At 43.8% G+C, this 21,745-nt stretch overlaps 1 protein-coding gene across 7 annotated transcripts in view; it reads left to right on the top strand.

Moving 5' to 3' along the window:
- GRIP2 (glutamate receptor interacting protein 2) overlaps window positions 1-21,745 on the top strand; it is a 379,580-nt gene that overhangs the window by 323,096 nt on the left and 34,739 nt on the right. For all 7 annotated transcript variants that reach the window (XM_077924982.1, XM_077924980.1, XM_077924985.1 and 4 more), the window contains exons 8-12: window positions 8,720-8,867; window positions 11,123-11,292; window positions 14,874-14,999; window positions 15,718-15,870; window positions 17,190-17,376. In XM_077924982.1, the coding sequence (XP_077781108.1) occupies window positions 8,720-8,867; window positions 11,123-11,292; window positions 14,874-14,999; window positions 15,718-15,870; window positions 17,190-17,376 (784 nt within the window). The remainder of the gene's footprint in view (window positions 1-8,719; window positions 8,868-11,122; window positions 11,293-14,873; window positions 15,000-15,717; window positions 15,871-17,189; window positions 17,377-21,745) is intronic.

The raw sequence follows: 21,745 nt of genomic DNA, 5'->3' as shown, positions 1-21,745 counted from the left end.
CTTCCCTACTAGAAATTCTGGTTTGTACAAATTTCATGGATAATTTGGGGGATTCTGATCTGCAGAGCTGGTGCCATAGCTGGCAAGGCTCTTTGAAGAAGAACCAAAGAAGGCTTACAGACTTCAAATTTAAATCAGAACTCTTACCCCAGATTTGTTCCAATTGTCTTTTCATTTGACTTTTCCCAGTATATCTGAAGGATGCATACCTGCTTCTCTCTCCTAGCTCCTATGTGTCCACCCCTCAGTGGACACAAATTAAGTACTTAGTTTTAAACCAGTCACTCAACTGATGGCTCCTAATCCATGTGTTAAAAGGTGGAATGAAAAGCTTCCCAGCCGTTACTTTGAGAATTAAAGTGAGAGACGGCTCCTAGTGTGTCTTTGATCTGAGAACACAAATGTTCAGCTAGCCAAGTAATCCTTCCTATACTTGAGTGAGAAAGCTACATGTTGATATTTTCCCAAAAGGAGAATGCTGCCATTTGTCAAGGCTCTCCAAGGTGTTTTGTGGCAGTGGAATAATGGGGCGTGTTCACATTACAGTGGTACCTCGGGTTAAGTACTTAATTCGTTCCGGAGGTCCGTTCTTAACCTGAAACTGTTCTTAACCTGAAGCACCACTTTAGCTAATGGGGCCTCCTGCTGCTGCCGCGCCGCCGGAGCACGATTTCTGTTCTCATCCTGAAGCAAAGTTCTTAACCTGAAGCACTATTTCTGGGTTAGCGGAGTCTGTAAGCTGAAGCGTATGTAACCTGAGGTACCACTGTACTGCCTTAGAGCACAGTGATGTTGTTCCTCCCTCCCCCAGTGCATTTCATAGTTATTCCACATCAGCACAGCTTCATTGGTGTCAAATTCTTTTCTGTTTGTGTACACACCAGGATGCATTGATGGGCAGGGATGTTGTTGCCCCATGAAAAGGTGTACACGCCGTAATTCACATCCCCTCTGTCATGTTGCATGAATCTGGTCCTTCCATCAGAAGCCTATTTTTTGGCAGTGGGTGATCACTTACGCTGAGCAAGTGGGTTGTACCTTGCAGTGGGTTGTATGGCGCATCTCCTGTGTTTATATGTATCCTCTGCCCATACCACATGCATCTGGAATAATATTGGCTCATTTTGTGAATTTCGAGGGTCATGTAATGGAGGCATTACATGATCCTGTCTAAGGTGCAGAAGGGGCATGGGAATCTGAATCCTCCCACAGAAATCTGAGCCCTCCACCCCACGTCAACATCAGCTCCAGCTGGAGCTCCAAAACAAGAAGTGAGGTGGCTGAGAGAAAAGCAGGAAACTTTATATTTTGGGGTAGCATACAAATGTCAATAAATATTATAGGTGTGCAGTGATGAAAGGGCTTTAGGGAAGTAAAGCCAAGAAGGATTTATCTCTCTCAGCTGGGCACCCCTACTTTTTCCTTAGGTGGGCTGCGTTCTCTCTTCCTCTCCCACCTCACTTCCCCCATGATTGCAGTAGGATTTAGCGCTGTCATGTCTACCTTGGCCTTTAGAGAAGCAAGGGGAGGAATGGCAGCTTGTTGTCTTAAGTTGTTTGGTGGAGCGACACAATCAAACATGAAGGATGCAGAAGCTTGTAGTATCCTTTCCAAGGGAACTTTGGTGTCAAAGCTGAAGAAGAAGATGTGTTTGTGAGCAGCAAGAGGAACATTTTGAGTGCATGTATGTGCAATATATTGCTATGCTACCCCTGCTTCTCTGAAGGACAAGAAGGTCCGGGGAACAATGTTTATCCCAGTGCAGTTTCCTCTGGAGGCAGATTACTAGAGGTTTGTGGCTTTTGCAATATCCCAGTTTATTTTACATACTAAACAGGTTGGGCATAGGAGGCATATCCTTCTATTGTTTGCTTTGATTCGGCAGTAAAATGTGGGTTTTCCTGGGGGAGATGCCAGAAGAAACAAAAAACAACCATTTGGGCATGGAACTGCAAATCCCAAAACTGTTCCTGCAGATGCAGCACAAAGGGAAGTTCAGAGGAGCCCTTTAACACACCAGCAGACAATCAGAGATTCATTGCTTTCACATTAGATCTCCAGAGACTGAATTGGATATATGTGAGTGGTGTCTGAACTGCTTGTCCAGCTAAAGGGGATGCCCTGTCTGTTTTTGCCCTGTCTGTTACACAGCAGGACCCCCCTCCCTCAGCTAACCTTCAAGCTGAGTTGGCAATGAGAATCTCACCTAGGTGACAAGGTTCAAGTCAAGTGGTGTTGCCCAAGACCAGAGATAAGGGACCTGGACCTGTATGCCCTCCATTCTCCATGCCAATTCCAAACACGCACTTGTTTGTTGCGTCTTCCTGCAGATCTTTAAGCATCTTTAATAAAGCACACCAAGTACACTTCTCAGAGTCTTTGCTTGGGAGTGGGGTTGTGCGTGTGCAAAACTACATCACGGCAGTCCATCACTAGGCCATGGGGAAATGATTGATATTGGAGAAACGTTAAACAGATCTCTTTTCCCAGCTCCCCATTCTTCTTCTTGTTGAAAGCTGGCTGACCTTTAGGGGCAAAGTATATTTCTGTCGGAGTGGTTTGATCTTCCTTTGACCCTCCTTTGCCGCTCCTAGTATGTTTCTGCTGCAACTGTTCATCTGCTGCTTTTCCTGTTTGTAATTTGCAGGCAGACCCCTACCCTTCCTAATGGTGCTGAGAGGCCAAATTCATTGCTTGTAAAGCATTTTGCAATTCTTACGGTGTAGTCAATACAATCGTGCAAGATATTATTACCCTTTCAGGGCTAGCTTCCTTTTATTGATTATTTCTACATGAATTATAAAAGCTGCTGCTATGGTGGGGTGGACAGTTTGGGGGGGGGGTTAGCTGTACATCTCTGCCCTTAGCTCAGCAGTAAGAGATGTCAAGCTCTTGATCGTTCACAGTGCCATATTTAAGCAGACCACTGTGCCTGAAAACAGTTGGCTGAAGCTTTTCAGTAAGAATTGCATGGACAATATGTTAGTATGATGTAGCTTAGCTATGGCTTCTCCTGCTTGCTTCCAGTGTTCCTGTGTTGGAATGCACCATTTAAGAGTTCATGAGGTCTATTTAGAGTCTGTTACTTCCCACTGGCCTGTCCGCACTGATGGATTTATGTACTGCCAGTAGATCTTGAAGTCCCTGCCCTAACACCATTGCTCCACCTTCCTCACCCCAAATAAGCAAACTGATACAGACTTAACTCAATTTGCCTTTAAAACAACAACAACAATTTCAAAATAGTACTGACAATACACCTTGCTTCTGCTGACTGGACCCTAATTTGAGCCAAGTCAGAGATGCGTCTTCTCTAAGTTCAGAACTCTATATTTAAACTTGGCACAAAGCTTACCCCACTCTGTGACCTCATTCAGACATCACAGTTAACCATGGTTTCCTTCCCTGGGAATGAGCCATGGCAAGCCTTTTACTCGCACAGTCAGCTCTCTCTCCTTTCTTCTTCTCCTGCTCCTGTGAGGAGTTTGGAAGCGGTTAATACAAACCACAGTTCCCCATGACATCCAAACTCAGGGAATTCATTCAACCTCTACTTGGGGAACAAACCAGGATATAAAACTGTGGTTTAGTCCTGGCTCATTTTTGCTTGGACACATAGTGGCAACTCACGGTTTCCCATTATGTCTGACTTCTGATGGCCTCTCCCCTAATACAACACAGTGTGTGATGCCATTGCCTTGTGCTCAACACTGCCCTGGTGCTGACACCTGATTATGTGAGGCTGTGCTGGGGGAGCGGGCAGAAAGTAAACAGCGTTATTGTTGTCTGAATCTGGCGATTGGTTCCTCTACTCTGACTGTCAATAGCTCTCAGGTCTCAGGCAGACGTGTTTTCCAACCAGAAATGCTAAAGATAGAACTCTGGGCCTCCTGCATGAGAAGCATCTGCTCCCTTCTAAGCGATAGACCTTTCCCTAAACTATACTAGACGTTAGCAGGAGAAAAAGACATGGAGAAGAGCAGCAGCTCGATGGCACCTGGTTCTGCTCTCAGTGAGTTCTGCCCCCATTTGGATGGGTGATCTCTGCTCAGCATTGCACATGGGAGTCAGAGCCAGAGGAAGAATAGCCGCCTGTTCACTTTACCTGATGTCAGCAGCATGTGGTGTCTGATACTCCTGGCTCTTGGCAATGTTGCTAATGCAAACGTTGCCAATCAGTCTGGATCTTCTGGCTGGGGGAAATGAAAGCATCTGATGCCTTTAGGTTTGTTGCATATCTTTCTGTATTCCTCCCTGGAGCTAACACTTCTCTTTTTTTTAGTTCCCTCTTAGCTTTTCAGTGCAAGCTGAAATTTTAAAATGATACTTGAATTGGTGCTGTTTTTATTTATTCAGCATCTTTTAAACAAGGCAGCTTGCAGCATTTTAAATTTGGGGCCTTTCCAGGCAACCAATAAAAACCCCTCCATACTTGTTTACAGTCACACCAGTGATTGCTTTGGGTTGAGTGCTAGTGGTGGAAGATCTTGCAGTGGGTTGAGTCGGGTTGCAGTCTGGAAGGAGATTATAGCCCCCCTGCAGGCCTGATATTTGCATTTATTATTATGATTAAACAGCAGAAGTAAGTGCTGAAACATCGGAGTGGGGAACTACAAAATTCATTCAAAGCGTTGGAAGGATGGTAGGGAGGCCAAAGGAAATTCACAAAACAGTGAACCAATGCAAAAGGGGAGGGAGGTAGCATGAAGAACTTAATTCAAGCCCTCCTGGATCAGTCTAAAGACCTTCCTAATCCCCCAATCTGTTTTCATAATGGCCAACCAGATGCCTATGAAAAGCCTACAAGCAGGACATAAGCACAATGGCACTTTACTGCATTGCAGACCATAGACAATAGGGGCCCATGGCACACATGTCCCTGTGTCATTCACAACCATGATTGAAGTGCTGGAGGCAGTGGGAGAATGCCACGTTCTCAACAGCCAAAAATATGCAGGTTTTGGGTGATGATAAAATGGGGCTTTCCTGCAGTGCCAACATTGTGGTGGGGAGGTTGCCTGGATCCCCTGAAAACAGCTGAGCACCAGCTGTGCCTTTATTGCTCAAGACAATATTATGGGAAGGCCCCTAGAAGAGGCAGTAGGGCCTGACCATGCAATGCTTTTCTGATATACGGATGAGGGTGGTTTTTTTGCTAATTATTAAAAAGCTAGCTTAGCTCTGTAGCTGTCATGAATAACACATTAATTGTATGGCTGCCATTTCCCCTCCCCTCTGCCCCCGTAATAAACTCTGAATCCATATTGCAGAAGCAACATCGATGCATCTTATGCCTTTTGAACTGTATTTGTAAGGTACACAGCAAAATTGTGCCTAATGAGCAGTAGTTACCATGCTCTGAGCTCTGCATATTTTGTATATGTACTCACTGATCCATATGACATGGAACCTGGAACATGAGACAAAGTAAAGGGCGCCTGTTAGCATGTAGGACAGGGATGTCCAACAGGTCGATCGCAATCTACTAGTAGATCCCTGCGAGGTTTTGGTAGACCATGGTTGATAACTGGGTTCCTTTCCTTAGCGTTGGTAAAATATAATTTGCCCCCACCCCTTCACCCTGCTCTCCATTGTTGCACAATCTGCAAAACAGAAGACAGAGTTTACTTGGCGAAGTTGTTTGTTTCCCCAGCGATCTGTTGGTGAGTTTCTCCCTTGATCTTTCTCAAAAACCGGGGCTTTCCTTCTCCCTAAGAAAAGTTCAACAACTTTCCCCTGCACCCTAAAAAAATGGGGCTTCCCTTCCTTAAAAAAAAGCTCAAAAAAGGGGGTACATCACTGCCAGTTTTTAATTTTGTGAATAGATCACAGTCTCTTGGGAGTTGGCCACCCCTGATGTAGGATGTAGTTTTGAGACGGATTAGCCCAGGGATGCAGGACCTCAGGCCTGGGAGCCAAATGCGGCCCTTCAGGCATCTCTAATCTGGCCCTCTGGATTCTCCCCAAGCCGCGCTCCTTACTGGTCCTGCTTTGCCCCCTCCTGGAGTTCTATTTTAACCTAATTCAGAGCAATGGAGCTCTGAATCTAACAGGTGCAGCACACCCTGCAAATGGACACAGACTTTTAACACCCAAATTCCAATGTCAAGGATCACTTTCTGAGCTCCTACATACTCATTGCTGCACAGTGGCTGGCGAAATCGCCCGATTGAATAGTTTGCTCTTTCGGTTAAACAATAATAACTTACAAAACATTGTTGGCAGGCAATATGTCGTCGACAAAATGGTTCCAAACATAGCTGCAGTGTGACGAAATGCCAGGCTGTGGGCACTGCATGGTGCCTGAGGTTTCCTACGCATGCATTTACATGGGTATGTGCCCTAACGATAGGAGTCGCTCAGGTAAGGTTTAACTCTTATAACCCATGAAGGGAAGCAGCTGGACCCTGAGGAAGGGCAATGCTAGCAGCTCTCACTGCAAACATTTTCACAAAGCATCGGGGAGGGGGGTGTACCAAAAACAGGGACCGGCTGTCCTTGATGAACAAAGTCTGTATATACCAGCATTTTATCAGAATGGAAAGGAAATAAGCATGGTGATGTGGGAGTGAAAAGCCTTGCTCTGACTCATCAAGAAGCAAAGAAGGGACTGCAGGATTTCCTTGAATTGATTCCATCAGCTTTTCCTTTGAAGTGACAGAACAGGTTAATATAGCACTTGCTGGCCTCTGTGTATCTGAGGTGCTCTGAACTTCCTGATTGCAGGCTATGTGGTGATTCATTCATTTTTTATCTTTTTAATGAATACTACTGCTTTGTGATGAGTTTCTCCTGCCTTGAGGGGAAGAGGTTTTATGTTTCTAGGCTGATAGGTATTTCCTATCTTGGGGGTGTTCCTTTATCTGCCCCCTAACTACCTTCATGTTTTAAAAAAAGCAATTTCCTGTATTATTGAAAGGTGTTGGATACTGATGTGCGCCAAGTCATCTGTCCTTTGATTTCTAAACATGCACTTATAAGTTCCCACCTAAGGTGGTAAAAGGTTGGCAATGACATACAGTTTCAAGCACATAAATTGAACAGTAATAATTTTGCAGAACAAGGGGATCACAGTTTCATTTTTTCTGCTCACAATAGGTTTTTTCTTTTAGATTTGCAAATGTGCCCCTTGGCCCAAAGAGGCTGGAACTTTCTTGAATTCTGAAAGTTTTCCTTTCCTATCTGTTGTCTTATGGAATAGAGTTAATTGCCAAAGAGCTGAGTTGCACTTACTAGGTCAAAGCAACAATCACTTTCTGCAAACTTTGAAGCTCATTTGCATGCCAGTGTAAGCTAACTTTACTAAATTTGAGCAGCTGGAAAGCTCAGATCTAAAGTCTTGCAGAGCTTAGTCTGATGCTATCTTTCTAGCTGTTCAGCTTTAGCTTAAGTAATACTTAATTAGATCATTTGAAACCAATCTAAACAGGAAATGCCAAGATTACAATTTACAAAGAGAAGAGAATTATGTTTGTATATACAGCTTCAGTCTCAATACTTAATCTCATAATGTGGGGCTTTAAAAATATGTTTTCCTATAGCCTTCATTTAGGAATGTGATCTGAATGAATATTAGATGTTCTTGTTTCTACTTGCATAATAGGTGAAGTAGTGAAATAGAGAAATAAAGAACTATAGGAAAACTTGGAGCTATAAGAGACAGAAAAACATAGAAACAAAGTGACACAAGGCTTTGGGGGGCCATGAAGTGATGGGGGGGAGAGACTGACATCACACATTGACGTGGGGATGTGAGAAAGCACCTGACTTGACCTTGTACTTCGTCCCCCATGCAAAGCTGTTTGGACACCCTAGTGGATGTTATATCTGGCTCCCAGTACATATCTAGATATAGCAACATGGAAGAAATGCTGTTGGGAAATCCCTGGAGCCTTGGTGAACCTGCAGTCCAGTCTATGGACAAGCAGTCCAGACTACTGAGCAGGAGCTGATGCTCCTGAGGAACAATCCCACCAACTCTCGAGGGTTCCATGTTCACCTCAGTCCTTCTTGCCTGAGATGTCAAGAAGCCACAGGTTGCCAAAGAAATACTGGATTCCAGGCTAGAGCATGATTCCCAAAACCCCGCATGTCTTTTCTTTTGAAAAAAATTAAAAGAAGCAAAAGTTCTACCAAGGAGGGGCAAGACTTGGTTCAGACTTCTGAGCAGTACACCAGAATAATAAAGGCTCAGTTTAACTCTAGCAGTTGATCTGTCCTGGAGCTATCCATGGTCCTAGCATCTGGCTAATCCCTTGGCCCTGAAACCTGCTTGCTCCAGCTGCTCTACAGCAGCTCCCCTGCAGTTTGTTCAGCTGCTGGTTTCTGCTCCCTGTTACCTTAAGCTTCTCTGCACTGCTCCATCCCATTCTCAGCAGACGTTGTCTTTTCACTGTTGACCTCAAGCCGTCAGGAAAGGACGATGGCAAAGACGGAGGGGTGGAGGGGGACACTGCAAGCACATTTGCCATATCGTGTGAAACAGCACCGGAGGTACCCCTTCCTTTTGAATTTTCAAGGGTGGCATAGATGTGTAAAGGTTTGGCAACAGAAACTTCTGAATAAAGTTGGGGAGATTGATGTGCCCTGAGTGTCCATATGTGTTTGAGCAGAGCATGAACACAACAGCACGCACTTTGTAGCATGGCCAGTGTCCTCGTTGGGACGACTTGAGCAGAAGCAACTTTAAATGTGTGGTTTTTTTTGTTTTGTTTTATAGATACAGTAGCCAATGCTTCAGGTCCTTTGCTAGTGGAAATTGCAAAGACTCCCGGCTCTGCACTAGGAATCACACTAGCAACAAACACCCATCGGAATAAGCAGGTCATAGTCATTGACAAGATCAAGCCAGCCAGTGTGGTAGACAGGTATGAAGCCAAACTCTGTGGGGTCTTCTCCCATGTCTACTTTGTTTCCCTTTTCCTCATACTTTAAATCTTTCCATCTCTTGAAACGAATGGGGCAGCAGAGTGTGGGGGGGGGGGGTAGGGTGGTATTTGAAAAATGCATCAATATAAGGAATATGTGCCATGAATAAGGAATATCCAGTATATTCAATGGAGCTGGGGTGCTCAACAGCATAGGGGCAGGGTTTTCAAACTGTGTTCTGGGGAACTGTGGCTTTCGGGGGGGGGGGATGAATAACGGTAGGCAGGTTTCTCTGAAAGACCAGGGTACCAATTTTCTAATGCTATGTGCAAACACAGGGGTGTGTTTTAGTTTTCAACCCTTTCAGTTCTGGGACTCACCTTTCAGCCTAAACAAGTCCTTGGGGGACCCACCTCATGTTTTTTAAAAGCCATATATTTATGTGGTGGACAGTGCACCTGAGGTTAGGCTGCAACTTGGTAGTGGCTCCCAACCCAACAGTTGAAGACCAGTGGTCTAGAATGCTTACTCAGGTAACATAGGACAATGGCAAGGCCTAGCAGACTCAGGTGAATATCCTGTGTATATGCCCCTAGTGTATATTGCATTTCTTAGCAGGCAAGTTAATGTGGAAAATTGTCATTTCAAGACCAAGTATTTGCAAACCACTGACAGAAGTCAAAAAGAATAAAGAGTCTTTTGGTACCTTAAAGGCAAACACCCCCTGCATTTCATTTACCTCTGACCTCAGTGCTTTTTTTCTAAAAAAAAAGTTTAGACGTACTCTCATTTTCCTACTCATATTGAAATACTGCCCCTCAATGAGGCCAAACTTAGATTCACAAAATGTTTAGGGGTATGTGTACCCCTGCATAACCCCCCCCAAAAGCACCATCTGACCTCATTGTTGACACTCCCACTTGCTCAAAAAAAACCCCAAACCCATGAGTGTATACACACTTTAACTCAGGATAGCCCTTAATCAGATGCATGAAGTTGACTGCACTCCATGGAAGCTTATGCCAAAGGACTCTTTCATCTTTCCCCCTTCTATTGCAGTGATTTTCAGCAGTTCCACCTTGAAAGAGCACTCTTTCTTTTTTGCTGCAACTGACTGACACAGCTACTGCTCTATAAATTGAGATAAGGCCAGCACTGTAAGACACAAGGGCCAACAGAAGCATGTGACAATGCTGTTGCAAGTGAATTCACCATACCATCTTGTTAAAGATAACCAAATTCAGTTTCTTGGAGATTGAATAGGCCCCGGTGAATGTGTCTCTACGAGCATAACTTAAAAAAATTAATTTGGGAGTTTTTATTTGACACCCCAGTTGATGCCTGGAACAGTGGCTTTCCAGCAAAGACTGAGCTTCCATTAAGCATGTCTTCTTGTACACTTTATTTGGCCTTTTACAGGTGTGTTTTTGTTGTGTGTGGCATAAATAAACACATCATTTGTTCATGTTTCAGAGGTCTTGTATCAAAGTATTTTAGTGGGGGAATAATTTGTTTCCCCAGTGCTTCACACTTCTTTACCTTTCCCCCAACTTTTGGGTGAGAAATACCATTTCCTCCAGCCACCCAGCTATCACCCCTGTTGCTATTTTGAATGCTAATTGAAATGTGGTTGTGTGAGTATACAACCCCCGCAGCCTGGGAGTGCTCCTCTATAGCCCTTTTAGGCAACAAAATGTTAAACACTATCTACTACCAGCGTGTGTCATTTCACAAACATGTTGTTTTCCAAAACATTCCTTCTGAAAGGTGGTAACCTATCTCCAATGCTGGAATTTGTCTACCCTGATCACTCAAACTCTTTTTTAAAGTGCCAAATGGCAAAGAATAAAAGCAAATAAGGAGAAAGTTTAGGTTATTTATTGCCTGGAAAAGACCCTTGGATACTTAAAGATAATTCTCAGACTCTGTTTGACACATGAATGTTTTCGCTTCAGTTCATGGTGAAGGGTAACTTCATTTTGCAGCCAAGCCATCTTGATAGCCTTTTGGATGAAATCTCTGTGCTTTCATGTGTGTCCAACCAGATGGATCCAAGGCTGGACCTCTGGCATTCTAAATTTTGACTTCAGCTAAATCCCAACAGAGAACATTGCAGGAAGCAGGTTCCACGCAATGGTAAACAGGGCTTGGGTGAGGCGTGTGTGTTTTGCGTGAATCGGTTAGGTTGTGAATTGTTGTAGTGGCGACCACAGGTGACTCATCTGTTTGTTTTGCTCTGTGTCTTCTCCTGCAGGTGTGGGGCCTTGCATGTTGGCGATCACATTCTTTCCATTGATGGCACCAGCACTGAACATTGCTCCTTGCTGGAGGCTACCCAACTGCTAGCTGCAACGTCAGAAAACGTCAAGTTGGAGATACTACCTGCACACCAGAGTAGACTCCCCCTCAAGCCTCCAGACACGGGTGTGTGCCCAGATTGATTGTAAGATATGACACAACACTGCTCCCTCTGGGAACTGGCGTGTAATAGCCAAACTGTGTCCGTCTGGCCTTTGCAGAATATCTGTTAGGTTGTGAGAGTTCCTTGGTTGGCATTGTGATCCCATAGAAACAGAATAGACTATATTGTGCATTTTTATGGATTTAACTGTTTTATATGCAGTTTTATTTGTACACTACCTAGGGATTTTCATTCTTAAGCACTTTATAAATCTTCTAAATAAAAAAATTGGGTAAGGATGCTAAAAGCAGGTGAGAGGTGATTGAAACCTGACCTTTCATTGGATCGTAGATCTTCCAAAAAATATTCATACCCAATCAGCTGGATCCAGATTTAATCTGTCTACAAGCATGAATGACTCTGGATCCAACGCAATAGTTGTTATTTAAAGACAGTTTTCACGAACTCATATTCATTTAGTCAAACAGGCAGGTAAATATATATCTGGCAGATGTAAAATGAGAGATGTGCTAATATTGACCTTTCAGTAGAGAAACACTCTTCTAACCAAGGCTGATGGCTAAACCAAAGACAGGTTTATGTCCTGTGTGTTCTTATACAGTGAAATATTTATTTATATAACACACTGTATCATAAAGATAAATCACAGTGGTTTAAAAACATGAAGCCAAACAATAAAGTCATAAAAATTTTAAAAAAACAAGTTAACAGCTAATTAAAAAATTTAAAACAAATTTTAATAAACCATTGTAGGGGCTGCACTCTTAATTGCCTGATTCTCTTCAGCAAACATTTAAAAGATGGTACAGAAGGTACCTGTTGAATGTCATTACCATCATGGGTGAAGCTGCATTATAAATTAAACCAGGGCTACAACTTTAAATGATAAATCACTTAATTCATATATCTTTAAAAAAAAGTTTCCCTGAAAAGATGCTTAGATTAATTCAACAGGCAACTTTTTGAAAATTACTTAAAGGAAGTGCGGGTGGCAACCATCATTTTAGAAGGAAGATTCCCCACCACCCCCCCCCCCATTTCATGCTTTTTCTAAGATGCTCCTACCCCATGTTTCCTGTGCAACATCTAAAAACAAATAATTTATGCTTTTTGTTTCAGAAATATTGTATTTATTCACATGCAAATTTAATTAACTAAAATGTATGTAAATCTAGATTTGTATTTATTTAAGTGAGAGATAGGCCCTTGGTCAAAGTGTCTGCCCCCTGCATTCTAAAAAGGACTTTGGAATCAGGACCAAAAATTCCTTGACAGGACTAACACTAATAAAAACAACACCCAAAAGCATAAGGCACCAAAAATAGAGTGATACCTAGTTGTTTAGGTATTATTATTATTAAACAAATGCTTTTCTAGATGAGAGGGCGTGTCTCAATTCAGTTCTATGTGCATAAAAACAATTTGCGGGAAAAATAACAAAATGCCAACAAGTTAGCAAGTGTCCAAAATTGAACCCCCTTTGAGCTGGAGGCCCTGGGCTAAATGGCCCCTCCTGCCTGCGCCACCCTCTCTGATTGGCCCTATCCACTGGCTTCTGGTTGGAACAGGATGCCATTGGCTCTTCTTATGTTCTTAACTTTCATCATCCCACACCATTGGCCATTATGGTTGGGTCTGATGGAAGTTGGAAGGCCAGAAACATCTGGAAGGCCACAGATTCCCCATCCCTGACCTATGGAAATCCTGGCATTTGGGTGTTGTGTCCAAGGTGAAAGTTCACACTTTCCCATTCCTCTTGACAGTACCACTTCTTTGTTTGCTAGTGGCATACTTCAGAAGTATTGGTTTGACAGTTTATATGTGCAGGTGCTTGCAGACAGCTGGGAACATTATTACAGAAGTTATTTAGAGGTATGGCTTAGTAAAAATGACTATAGTTTCTCTGGCAAAATTCTCAGCGATTTAGGAATAAATTTCCACAAGTCCTGCTTTTCAGCTGCTATTGAAGTGAGCAATCTCTCTTAGCTATGGTTAAACTCCAGTTCTTATAACCTTGCACAGTCTGATAGCCATCCTTCACGGATGAGATACTCAGCTCTACAAATTGAACTTTCAGAGGCAGCTTAAATGCTGGCAGCGCATGGAGGGCATGGAGTATTTTGGAGGAATAGCACCCCCACGACAAGTGACTCCGCTACATGCCTCTGACCTAAAAAGCCATTTCCCTGCGTGACTTTAAACATCAGCAGTCTATTTTCCCTTCGTCCACTCTCCAGTGGATGCTAAGCTTCTGTGGCCAATTTATAGAAATATAATTGCCTTGAGTCAGGTGTTTGCAAATGTCTCTGCGCTCTTGTTTCTGGTTACACCAAGACACACAGGCAGCTGCATTCACTATGACATCAGCAAAAAGAGAATAACCTCAAGCATTTTTATTTTTCAATGAAATGATGTTGAAGAACGCTCCGTTCCATGTGTGTGTTGAGAGAGCATTCACATGCTCTTCTTTGCTAGTAATGGGGGGGGGGGGATCTTTAACATGGGCCATTAATGTCTGTTGCCATGAACAATATCTTTTGAATTCAAGCATGGTAAAGATTTCTTCAATGGCCAATGAGCCAGAGTTGTTGTTTCAGGCCTTAGCTGATAAGCAGAAGAACGGTATTCAGCATCTTGTGTGGCTCAGGGGTGGAGCACATGTTCTAAATGCAGAACATAGGAAGCTACCCTATACATAGTCAGATCATTGGTCTGTTTTGTCCCCACTGACTGGTAGCATCTCTCCAAGGTTTCAGAAAGGAGTGCTTCCCACCTGATGCCAGGAGCTGAACCTGGGCCTTCCGGTCAGATAGCAGAATTAGAAAGGGCCCCTCCCGTGAAATATATTGATGAGTTGGGCTACAACTCCCATCATCCCTAGCTAGCAGGACCTGTGGTCAAGGATGATGGGAATTGTAGTCCAAAAACAGCTGGAGACCCAAGTTTGGAAAACTCTGGGTTAGATGATACTGATAGTACAGTAGATACTATAAGAGCCATGCAGTAAAGGCAGCATCATGAGTCATACATGCATGCGACCTTGTGATTTCCATTTTGAGTTAGCAGTGACTTCTTGCTTCTTGGTTTGCCGAGGATCTCTTAACTGTATAACCTCCTGATAATTAAAGCAATGATTCTCCCACAAATGCTATCCCCAGTGACAAGTTCACATGCCCACAGACGAGCAGCAGAAATATAGCAGAGGGGATGGTTAAGTCTTTCCCTGAGGAAAGGAAGTCATGTGGACTGGTCAATCTATGCTGAATCTGGTTAGCCCTGCAAGGGGCCCTGTGCTCTAGGATGAAAGTCACAAACAGAACTTCTGCAGTCTGTAAACTGCTGTAACCTCTACCAGGATCATTGAAGCTGTGTGGCTGTGGGGGAGGGGGGAGGCTTTTAATAGCATATACTTTAGTCCCCCAAACAGACGAATACTCTGTCCTGATAGAACCACCTGTCCATAGTCTTCTTGACTTTTTTCCCCCAATGGTGGGATAACCACAAATTCGCTTTGCATGCCATGTATAATTACGCTGTCCTTTTTTCTTTTTTTGTCATATTTCCTGCATCATGCTGGACAAAGTCAAAGTGCAGAAGAGCGACCACCACCATTGCTGGGATCCCTGTGTCAGCTATTGCCACACTCACCATCCAGGGCATTGCAAGACACCCACCTGGAACCAGACATCCAGCCAGGATTACTGCAAATGTAACACTCTCTTGATTTTCTCTTCTCTGTTGATCTGCCCAGCCACAATTTTGCATTCTCTGCAAGCAGCACTGAATCTGCCACATTTCTTGCTCCTGTGGACAAGCCTTGCCCCCTCTCCATTTGTCAAGACATCTCATACTTCTCCTGTTCCATCCAGTAGACCCATGTCTTCAAACAAAGCCATTATGGAAGTTGCCTAGTCTTCCGTCAACTTCTCCTGACTCTACCCTAGCACACCCTTGGTATTCATGGTCATCTGTCTACTTTTACCTGTCTTGTCCACTGAAAGGAGATTAGGTCTTCAGCCAGGACCCCTTCTGTGCTCCGTATGAAAGCACAATGAACCACATGGTGTAGTGATGCAATCTTCCACTTAATTCTTTTCTAAAAGAATGTGAGTGAGGAGTGGGGGAGTCCCTACGATGAAAGCTCCGGAGAAACTCCTTCAGCAATGTGGAATTTGGCAGGTTTAGCAGTTTTGTAGGCCAGCAAAATACGCTGGCATCCTGCAGACGGGTGGGGTGAAGTTTTAACATAACTATTTTTTTAATGTGCTTTGGGGAGGGGAAAATAATTACTAGTAAGCTACTCATTTTTTGGTATGTGTTCAGGCATGTGCATTGTACACAAATAGGAACATGTGGGATAAAGGTTGGGGCCAACAGTGATGGCAAGAAAGGCTGATTTCTGACACTAAGCCTGTGTTTCTATCCAGCTCTTGTAGCTGCCAGCTTTGCATCTCCCACGATGAACACGTCAGCGTTTGCCTGCCAGAATTCTAATACTCTACCTCGAAGCAACCATCCCATGAGCCCACGGGCCACCATGTTGAGGAGAAGACAAAGGAAGAAGGAGCACAAAAGCTCATGTAAGGGTCACATGCAGTTGACTAATGGGGGGTGGTCTGCTCTGTTTGGGGTTACTTGGAATTAAAGTATTCATTACTTAAACTACTGTTGCAGTTCTCTGCGCTCTCTTTTTAAAAAAATAAATAACAAAAGGCGAATGCATATCCTTTCAATTCCTCCTCCAATTTTTCTATTGGGGTCCCTTGAGTTCTCTGTGGAGCTTTCAAATCCCCCTCAGAAATTGCTAGAAACTTGAAGTTCTTGCCTCAGTGGTTCCCAGAAGCCATGTGTGGGAGAGTAAGAGACATATTTTTTAATGACTGGAAGGTGCTCAGAGTTAGTATTGGGATCTTTTTCGTCCTTTCACCTTTTAAAGAGGGTGTATCTGGATGTTGGTGTTTCCAAATTGCTGAGCACTATTTCCTTCTCCATCATGGGGCATGCATATCAAAGCCCAGGCCTACTGACAGCGTTACTTAGTTCACACACTCCATTATGTGCGCAGTAGAGCTGAACATGTGTTTCTGTCGGCCCCCCTCAACCACAGTCTTCAGCCTACTGAATGTGCAGTTGGGAACGATCCCAAAGCCATTCATCAGTTCATCTGTATGGTAAACAGTTTTATCTGATGATAGTTTTCCTCTCTTCAGGTTTCCCTTCCCTCTTTGAGCTGATCTTTCCTACTGCAGCTAGTCGAGGAGGATGTTGTAACCACAGCACTTCTTATATGTTCTGTGTGCATCTCTCTTTGAGCTCAAAACCTGCCTTAGCTGCATATTTCGTCTCTCTGGGCCACATGGTAATATGATGTTGCCCTCTATAGACTTTCTCTGCACCCCAGACTAGGATTGAAAGGGGTTTGACCAAACAGTTAAGAAACTGGGTTCCGGTGGCAAATTTCCAATGGGTGCAAGCTTCTGGGTTGTTCAGTGAGGAATAGTTCTGGTCATGATAGATATAAAACTCATTTGGGGACTGCAAAAGCCTAGTGCTCCGGTAGCAAATAATGTACAGTGGTACCTCTGGTTACGTACTTAATTCATTCTGGAGGTCCGTTCTTAACCTGAAACTGTTCTTAACCTGAAGCACCACTTTAGCTAATGGGGCCTCCCGCTGCCGCCGCGCCACTGCTGCGAGATTTCTATTCTCATCCTGAAGCAAAGTTCTTAACCCGAGGTACTATTCCTGGGTTAGCAGAGTCTGTAACCTGAAGCGTATGTAACCCGAGGTACCACTGTACTTCAAAATGGAGGAGGGGAGGTGCTGTTTGTAGTAAAAACAGAGCACAAATTGCAGATGTCCCGAAAAGAGTGTGTTGATCCTGTCTCTCTTCTTTCAGTGTCATTGGCCTCTAGCACTGTGGGACCTGGAGGGCAGATTGTTCATACGGAAACAACAGAGGTGATTCTAAGAGGAGACCCCTTGAACGGCTTTGGACTGCAGCTGCAGGGAGGGATCTTTGCTACTGAAACTCTCTCTTCTCCACCTCTCATCCGATTTATTGAGCCTGACAGCCCAGCAGAGAGGTTAGAGACCTTGCTCTTGGATTTCAAATGATAATGATAGCATTCCCTTTTGTTAATAGAGGTGTCTCCCCACACGCAGAGGTCACATCTTTATTACCTTCCTCGGAATTCTAATTGTTTGTGACTTTGGGCTGGCACATCCGTCAAGGGAGTAGTAATAGGAAGCCCGTGCCTGCCACAAATTATCTATCAGAGAGACTACCTATTTGTGCTCCGTTTCGACACAGCTTGCTCTATTTCCTCCTCAAGACGAAACATCATCATTCTAGAGGTCTGATGATTTCTTGCTGTGTTATTCAACCTTCTAACAATCAAAAGCATCCTACCATGAAATGGTTACAATCCATTAAAATTGCACTGTAATCATCTTGGTGAGCCTGCAGCTTGATTAACCCAAAGGGCGCACTCTGCTTTATGGTCTAAATTTGACCACCCCTCATATAGCGCCAGAAGGAATAGATTCCGTTGATGTTGCATCTGCCGTCTGAGGAGCAGCAAAGAGCTTGCATCTTCTCTGGAATAACAATTCATTTCATTCTTCTCAGAAAAGGCACCTGTCCTCATATTGGGTGCAGTTCCAAGAGGCATTAACCTTCAGGTGGGGAACCTCAGGCCTAGGGTGGAGGGGGAAATGTGGCCCTCCACATCTCTGCCTGGCCCCCGGAGCCACATTCCTCACCAGCCCTGCTTGTGCCCTCCGAGAGTGATTTTTGCCTGGCTGGAATGTGTCCTTGGACTCTGGTAATACTTCTTGATTGCTTCTTGGGTGGAGGGTAGAGAAAGGTGTGTAGAGGAAGCAGCCTACTGCTCAAAGGTACCAATTTTCATTCATTGTTCCACCTGCCTTTGCCTCTAGCCTTGCTCACCACTGGCATGTGGCCTCCAAAAGGTTGCCTGAAAGCAAATGCTGCCCTAGGGCTGGAAAAAGTTCCTCCTCCCTGCATTATCTGAACCATGCACAAATATATTTTTGCTTTGTATTAGATTGATATGGGTACATGAACAAATAGAGACATGCTGAATAAACGTGGGCTGGAAATGAGAAAGGTAGCAACATACAGGCAGCGACTGGTTTAGGCGCATTTGGTATGTGTGTGACCATGCATGCGTGCATCATGTCAAACCCAGAAGTGACCTGAAAAGTCACAAAAAGGGGGAAAACAGGGTGTTTGCAGGCTTTCTCAATGGGTGTTCTGATTATATGCGATTTCACATAAGTGTGCAGTGCCTCAGAACACAAGCCCCACACGAATCGGTCGCTGCCTGTATCTAAGTAGTAACCAACATGATGCTCCCCTCCAGACGTTGTTGGATTAGAACTCTGATCAGCCCCAACTTTGATCAGCCCCTGCCACCCTTGTCAGTGGTGAAGGCTGTTGAGAGTCAAAGTTCAACAACATATAGAGAGCCACAGATTTCCCCAGCCTTGCTTTAGGAAATCAGTTTGTATGTGTGTTCCTTTTGTTATCCATAGCTCCCATTTTGCCCAAGTAGCCATTTTGGCACAGGATATTGTTATCAAAGTCACCCGGCCACAGTGCTAGCGAAAGTGTAGTGTAGACTGTAATTGTGGTGTAGAATGTGGTTGCATTGTGTCACCTGTAGTTGTTGGGTGAAAGGAATGAAATCTGAGCTGGTTGGTTTTTGCTTGTGAGTTGATTTACGCCGAAGTCAGCCATTGAACCCCAACTGCATTTTTATCACACCTTTCCTTGAAGGAGCTAAGACCCAGCAATAAGATCTGAAAGAAAAGAATGGATCCAGGTATTGCTGCTTTTACTCCCGGCAGTTTGGGTGGACTTCGTGGTTATGAAATCACCAGTTTGTTTGCTTTAAAACAACACACAAATAAATAAACAGATCAGGCTTCAACAAAGCTTGCAGTTCCAGGGGGCTTGGAATCAGCCCAGGTTTTTTTATGCTATTGCGAAAGCTCCAAGCAAAAAAAAGCAATGTGTTGCTGTATGGACTTGCCTGAATTGAATGAGTCATGCATTTAGCTTTTTCCTTCCATGCCTGCCCGGCAGGATTCCCTTTGTTAGTTGTTTGTTCCCTCCACTCATGTGGAGATTGACAATATCTGCCCAGCTAAGCTGGGTACAGTTTTACCTGGGGTCTGGAACATCACTGGTAACCCCAAAGGGTAGCTTCTGTAAGTTACACTGCACCACCTGTTCAATCAATACAACATCATCCTTTGGAATTGTTCATTTGGGACATATTGTGTAAGACTCCTGGTTTTTTAATTGAGGTTATGCCTTGTGGCCAGCTATATTTGGCATCGCGCAGAAGGCCCAATCAATTTCTAGGTTTTGTTACTTGTCCAATAGATTGTTAAGCACAAAACCCATAAATGGAGGGCCATGCTCTGCGTTGTGAGTCACACATTTGCACAGGCATGGTTAATATTCATGCCAGATGACTTCAGACCCCAGACTCATCAGCAGGAATCAGACTGGAGGTTGGGATGATTAGATTCATTGCAGAGGGCCAAGGAAACGTTGCCACAGAAGTGTGAGGTGGGCGGATTTTGCTTTATGCTTTTGGGTCTGGCTGCCATGTTTGTTTGTTTGTTTGTTTCATCTCACTTTTTCTCCAAGGAACGCAAGGTGGCAAACATTGTTCTCCCCCTCCTTATTTAATCCCTGTGAGGTATAGGTTAGGCTGAGAGGCTGTAACTGGCCCAAAGTCACCCATTGAGTTTCATGGCTGAGTGGGGATTTGAACTCCAGTCTCCCAGTTCCTAGTCTGGCACTAACCACTACACCCCATAGTGACCAGGTTTCTAGTGACCCTGGATGGCTTTGCTCATTTTCTTGCTCTACCCACACTCCCATTTCTTCTACCTTCTGGATAGTTTAGTTGAACAATACAAAACAAAAAACAAAAAGACCCCTAACCATTAGTGTTATTTGCAGTTTGGTAAACCTTTCCTTCATTCCTCCCCTAGGTTAGCCCGTATAAAATCCTTTAAAATCCAGATTGCAGCAGACACCTTGAATATTCTTTTTTTATAGGAAGGCAGGATAGAAATATTGAAAATCAATTAATAAATACTTTTATCTCTAAAAGACACATTCTGCAAATACTGACCTTTCACATCCTGCGAATGATTTTTTTCCCCCTTGAGAAGGATTCAAACAAGATAGAGAAGGCAGTTTGCATCAACAAATGCTGGTTAAACACAGAGATAAAAACAGGGCAGTATCAGAGATGAAAGAGATTTACTCACAATTTCCCCATCTCCCAATTCCCCTTTGCAACTTTTGATATTAGCACTCTCCAGAGAAGTTACTAGGTAACTTTTTTTTTTGGCAGTTGAACAGTTAATATATCTTTTGCAGACACTGTGTTTAGTATTTTGGTAGTCCAAACTGGTTTACTCTGGGGTTTCCCCGATTGTGTCTTCTTCCCTGCCCCTTTTGAGGGTGGAGGGTGTTGTAATTTTGTCATAAAAATCAGTGCATTTAACAGTAACTCATTCTGGCTTTCCCCTCATGCTCCCTGATGCATAAGCAAGGGAAGGAGCTCCATATTAAAAGTCACATGTGTGCATGCTATTTAAAACCCTATTTTGATGCCTCCAGCTTTGCTGTTGAACTCATCCCACCTCCAGGAGGTCAGTTTTCTTCTTCACCTTCAATGCTAGCATCCCTTGACTGTGGCCTCCAATTCAGTACGGATGCCATTATGTGTAGGAGCATTGCACACATTTCTGCCTATGGAAACAAATCTGTTGACCCAATTTTATGCACAGTGCAGAGAGCTTGTTCTGGCAGTCACTATTCATGCGTGGTGGTCAGCGTGAAGACAGCAAATGTTTGAATTAAAAAGGCTGTCATTTTGAGAGGGGGGAGGTAAACAGGCCCATTTCTCAGCTTATGCTTGCTGAATGAGAAAACTGAATATTTCCCTTCAAGATACTTCAATGAGTCTCCACTTCAAATTCTCCCCTCCTAGTCAGAATATGAACGCTTATTCTACCTCCTCTTTTTCTTTTTAATAATTTTAATAATGTCATATTGTTTATAATTTGTAGCCAAAAAGCAGTAGCAGACTGCAAGCATTGTGAAAACATACAGAGGAAAAATAGACTCAAAGTGTAATAGAATCAAAGGGGTTCTGAGAATTTCTGGATCACACAACCGAGGCTTCCCTGAGTCTTTGTGCACCTGGGGAGTCAACAATCATCCATTCTATAGCAAGATACTAACCCTTATTTCTCTCCCAGAGTCAGATGCAGTTTCTGCTCACCAGTTTTGATGGGGACTTATGAAGCTGCCATTCGGCTTGCTTGATCTATCAGTTCATCCAGATGTTTTCCAGTTTTGGTTGTCCAATATAGGGGAGGGGGTATTGTTTTACACGA

Source organism: Podarcis muralis, chromosome 2 (assembly GCF_964188315.1).
Source record: "Podarcis muralis chromosome 2, rPodMur119.hap1.1, whole genome shotgun sequence".
In the NCBI taxonomy this organism is placed as follows: Eukaryota; Metazoa; Chordata; class Lepidosauria; order Squamata; family Lacertidae; genus Podarcis; species Podarcis muralis.
This window is presented reverse-complemented; position numbering and strand designations above follow the sequence as displayed.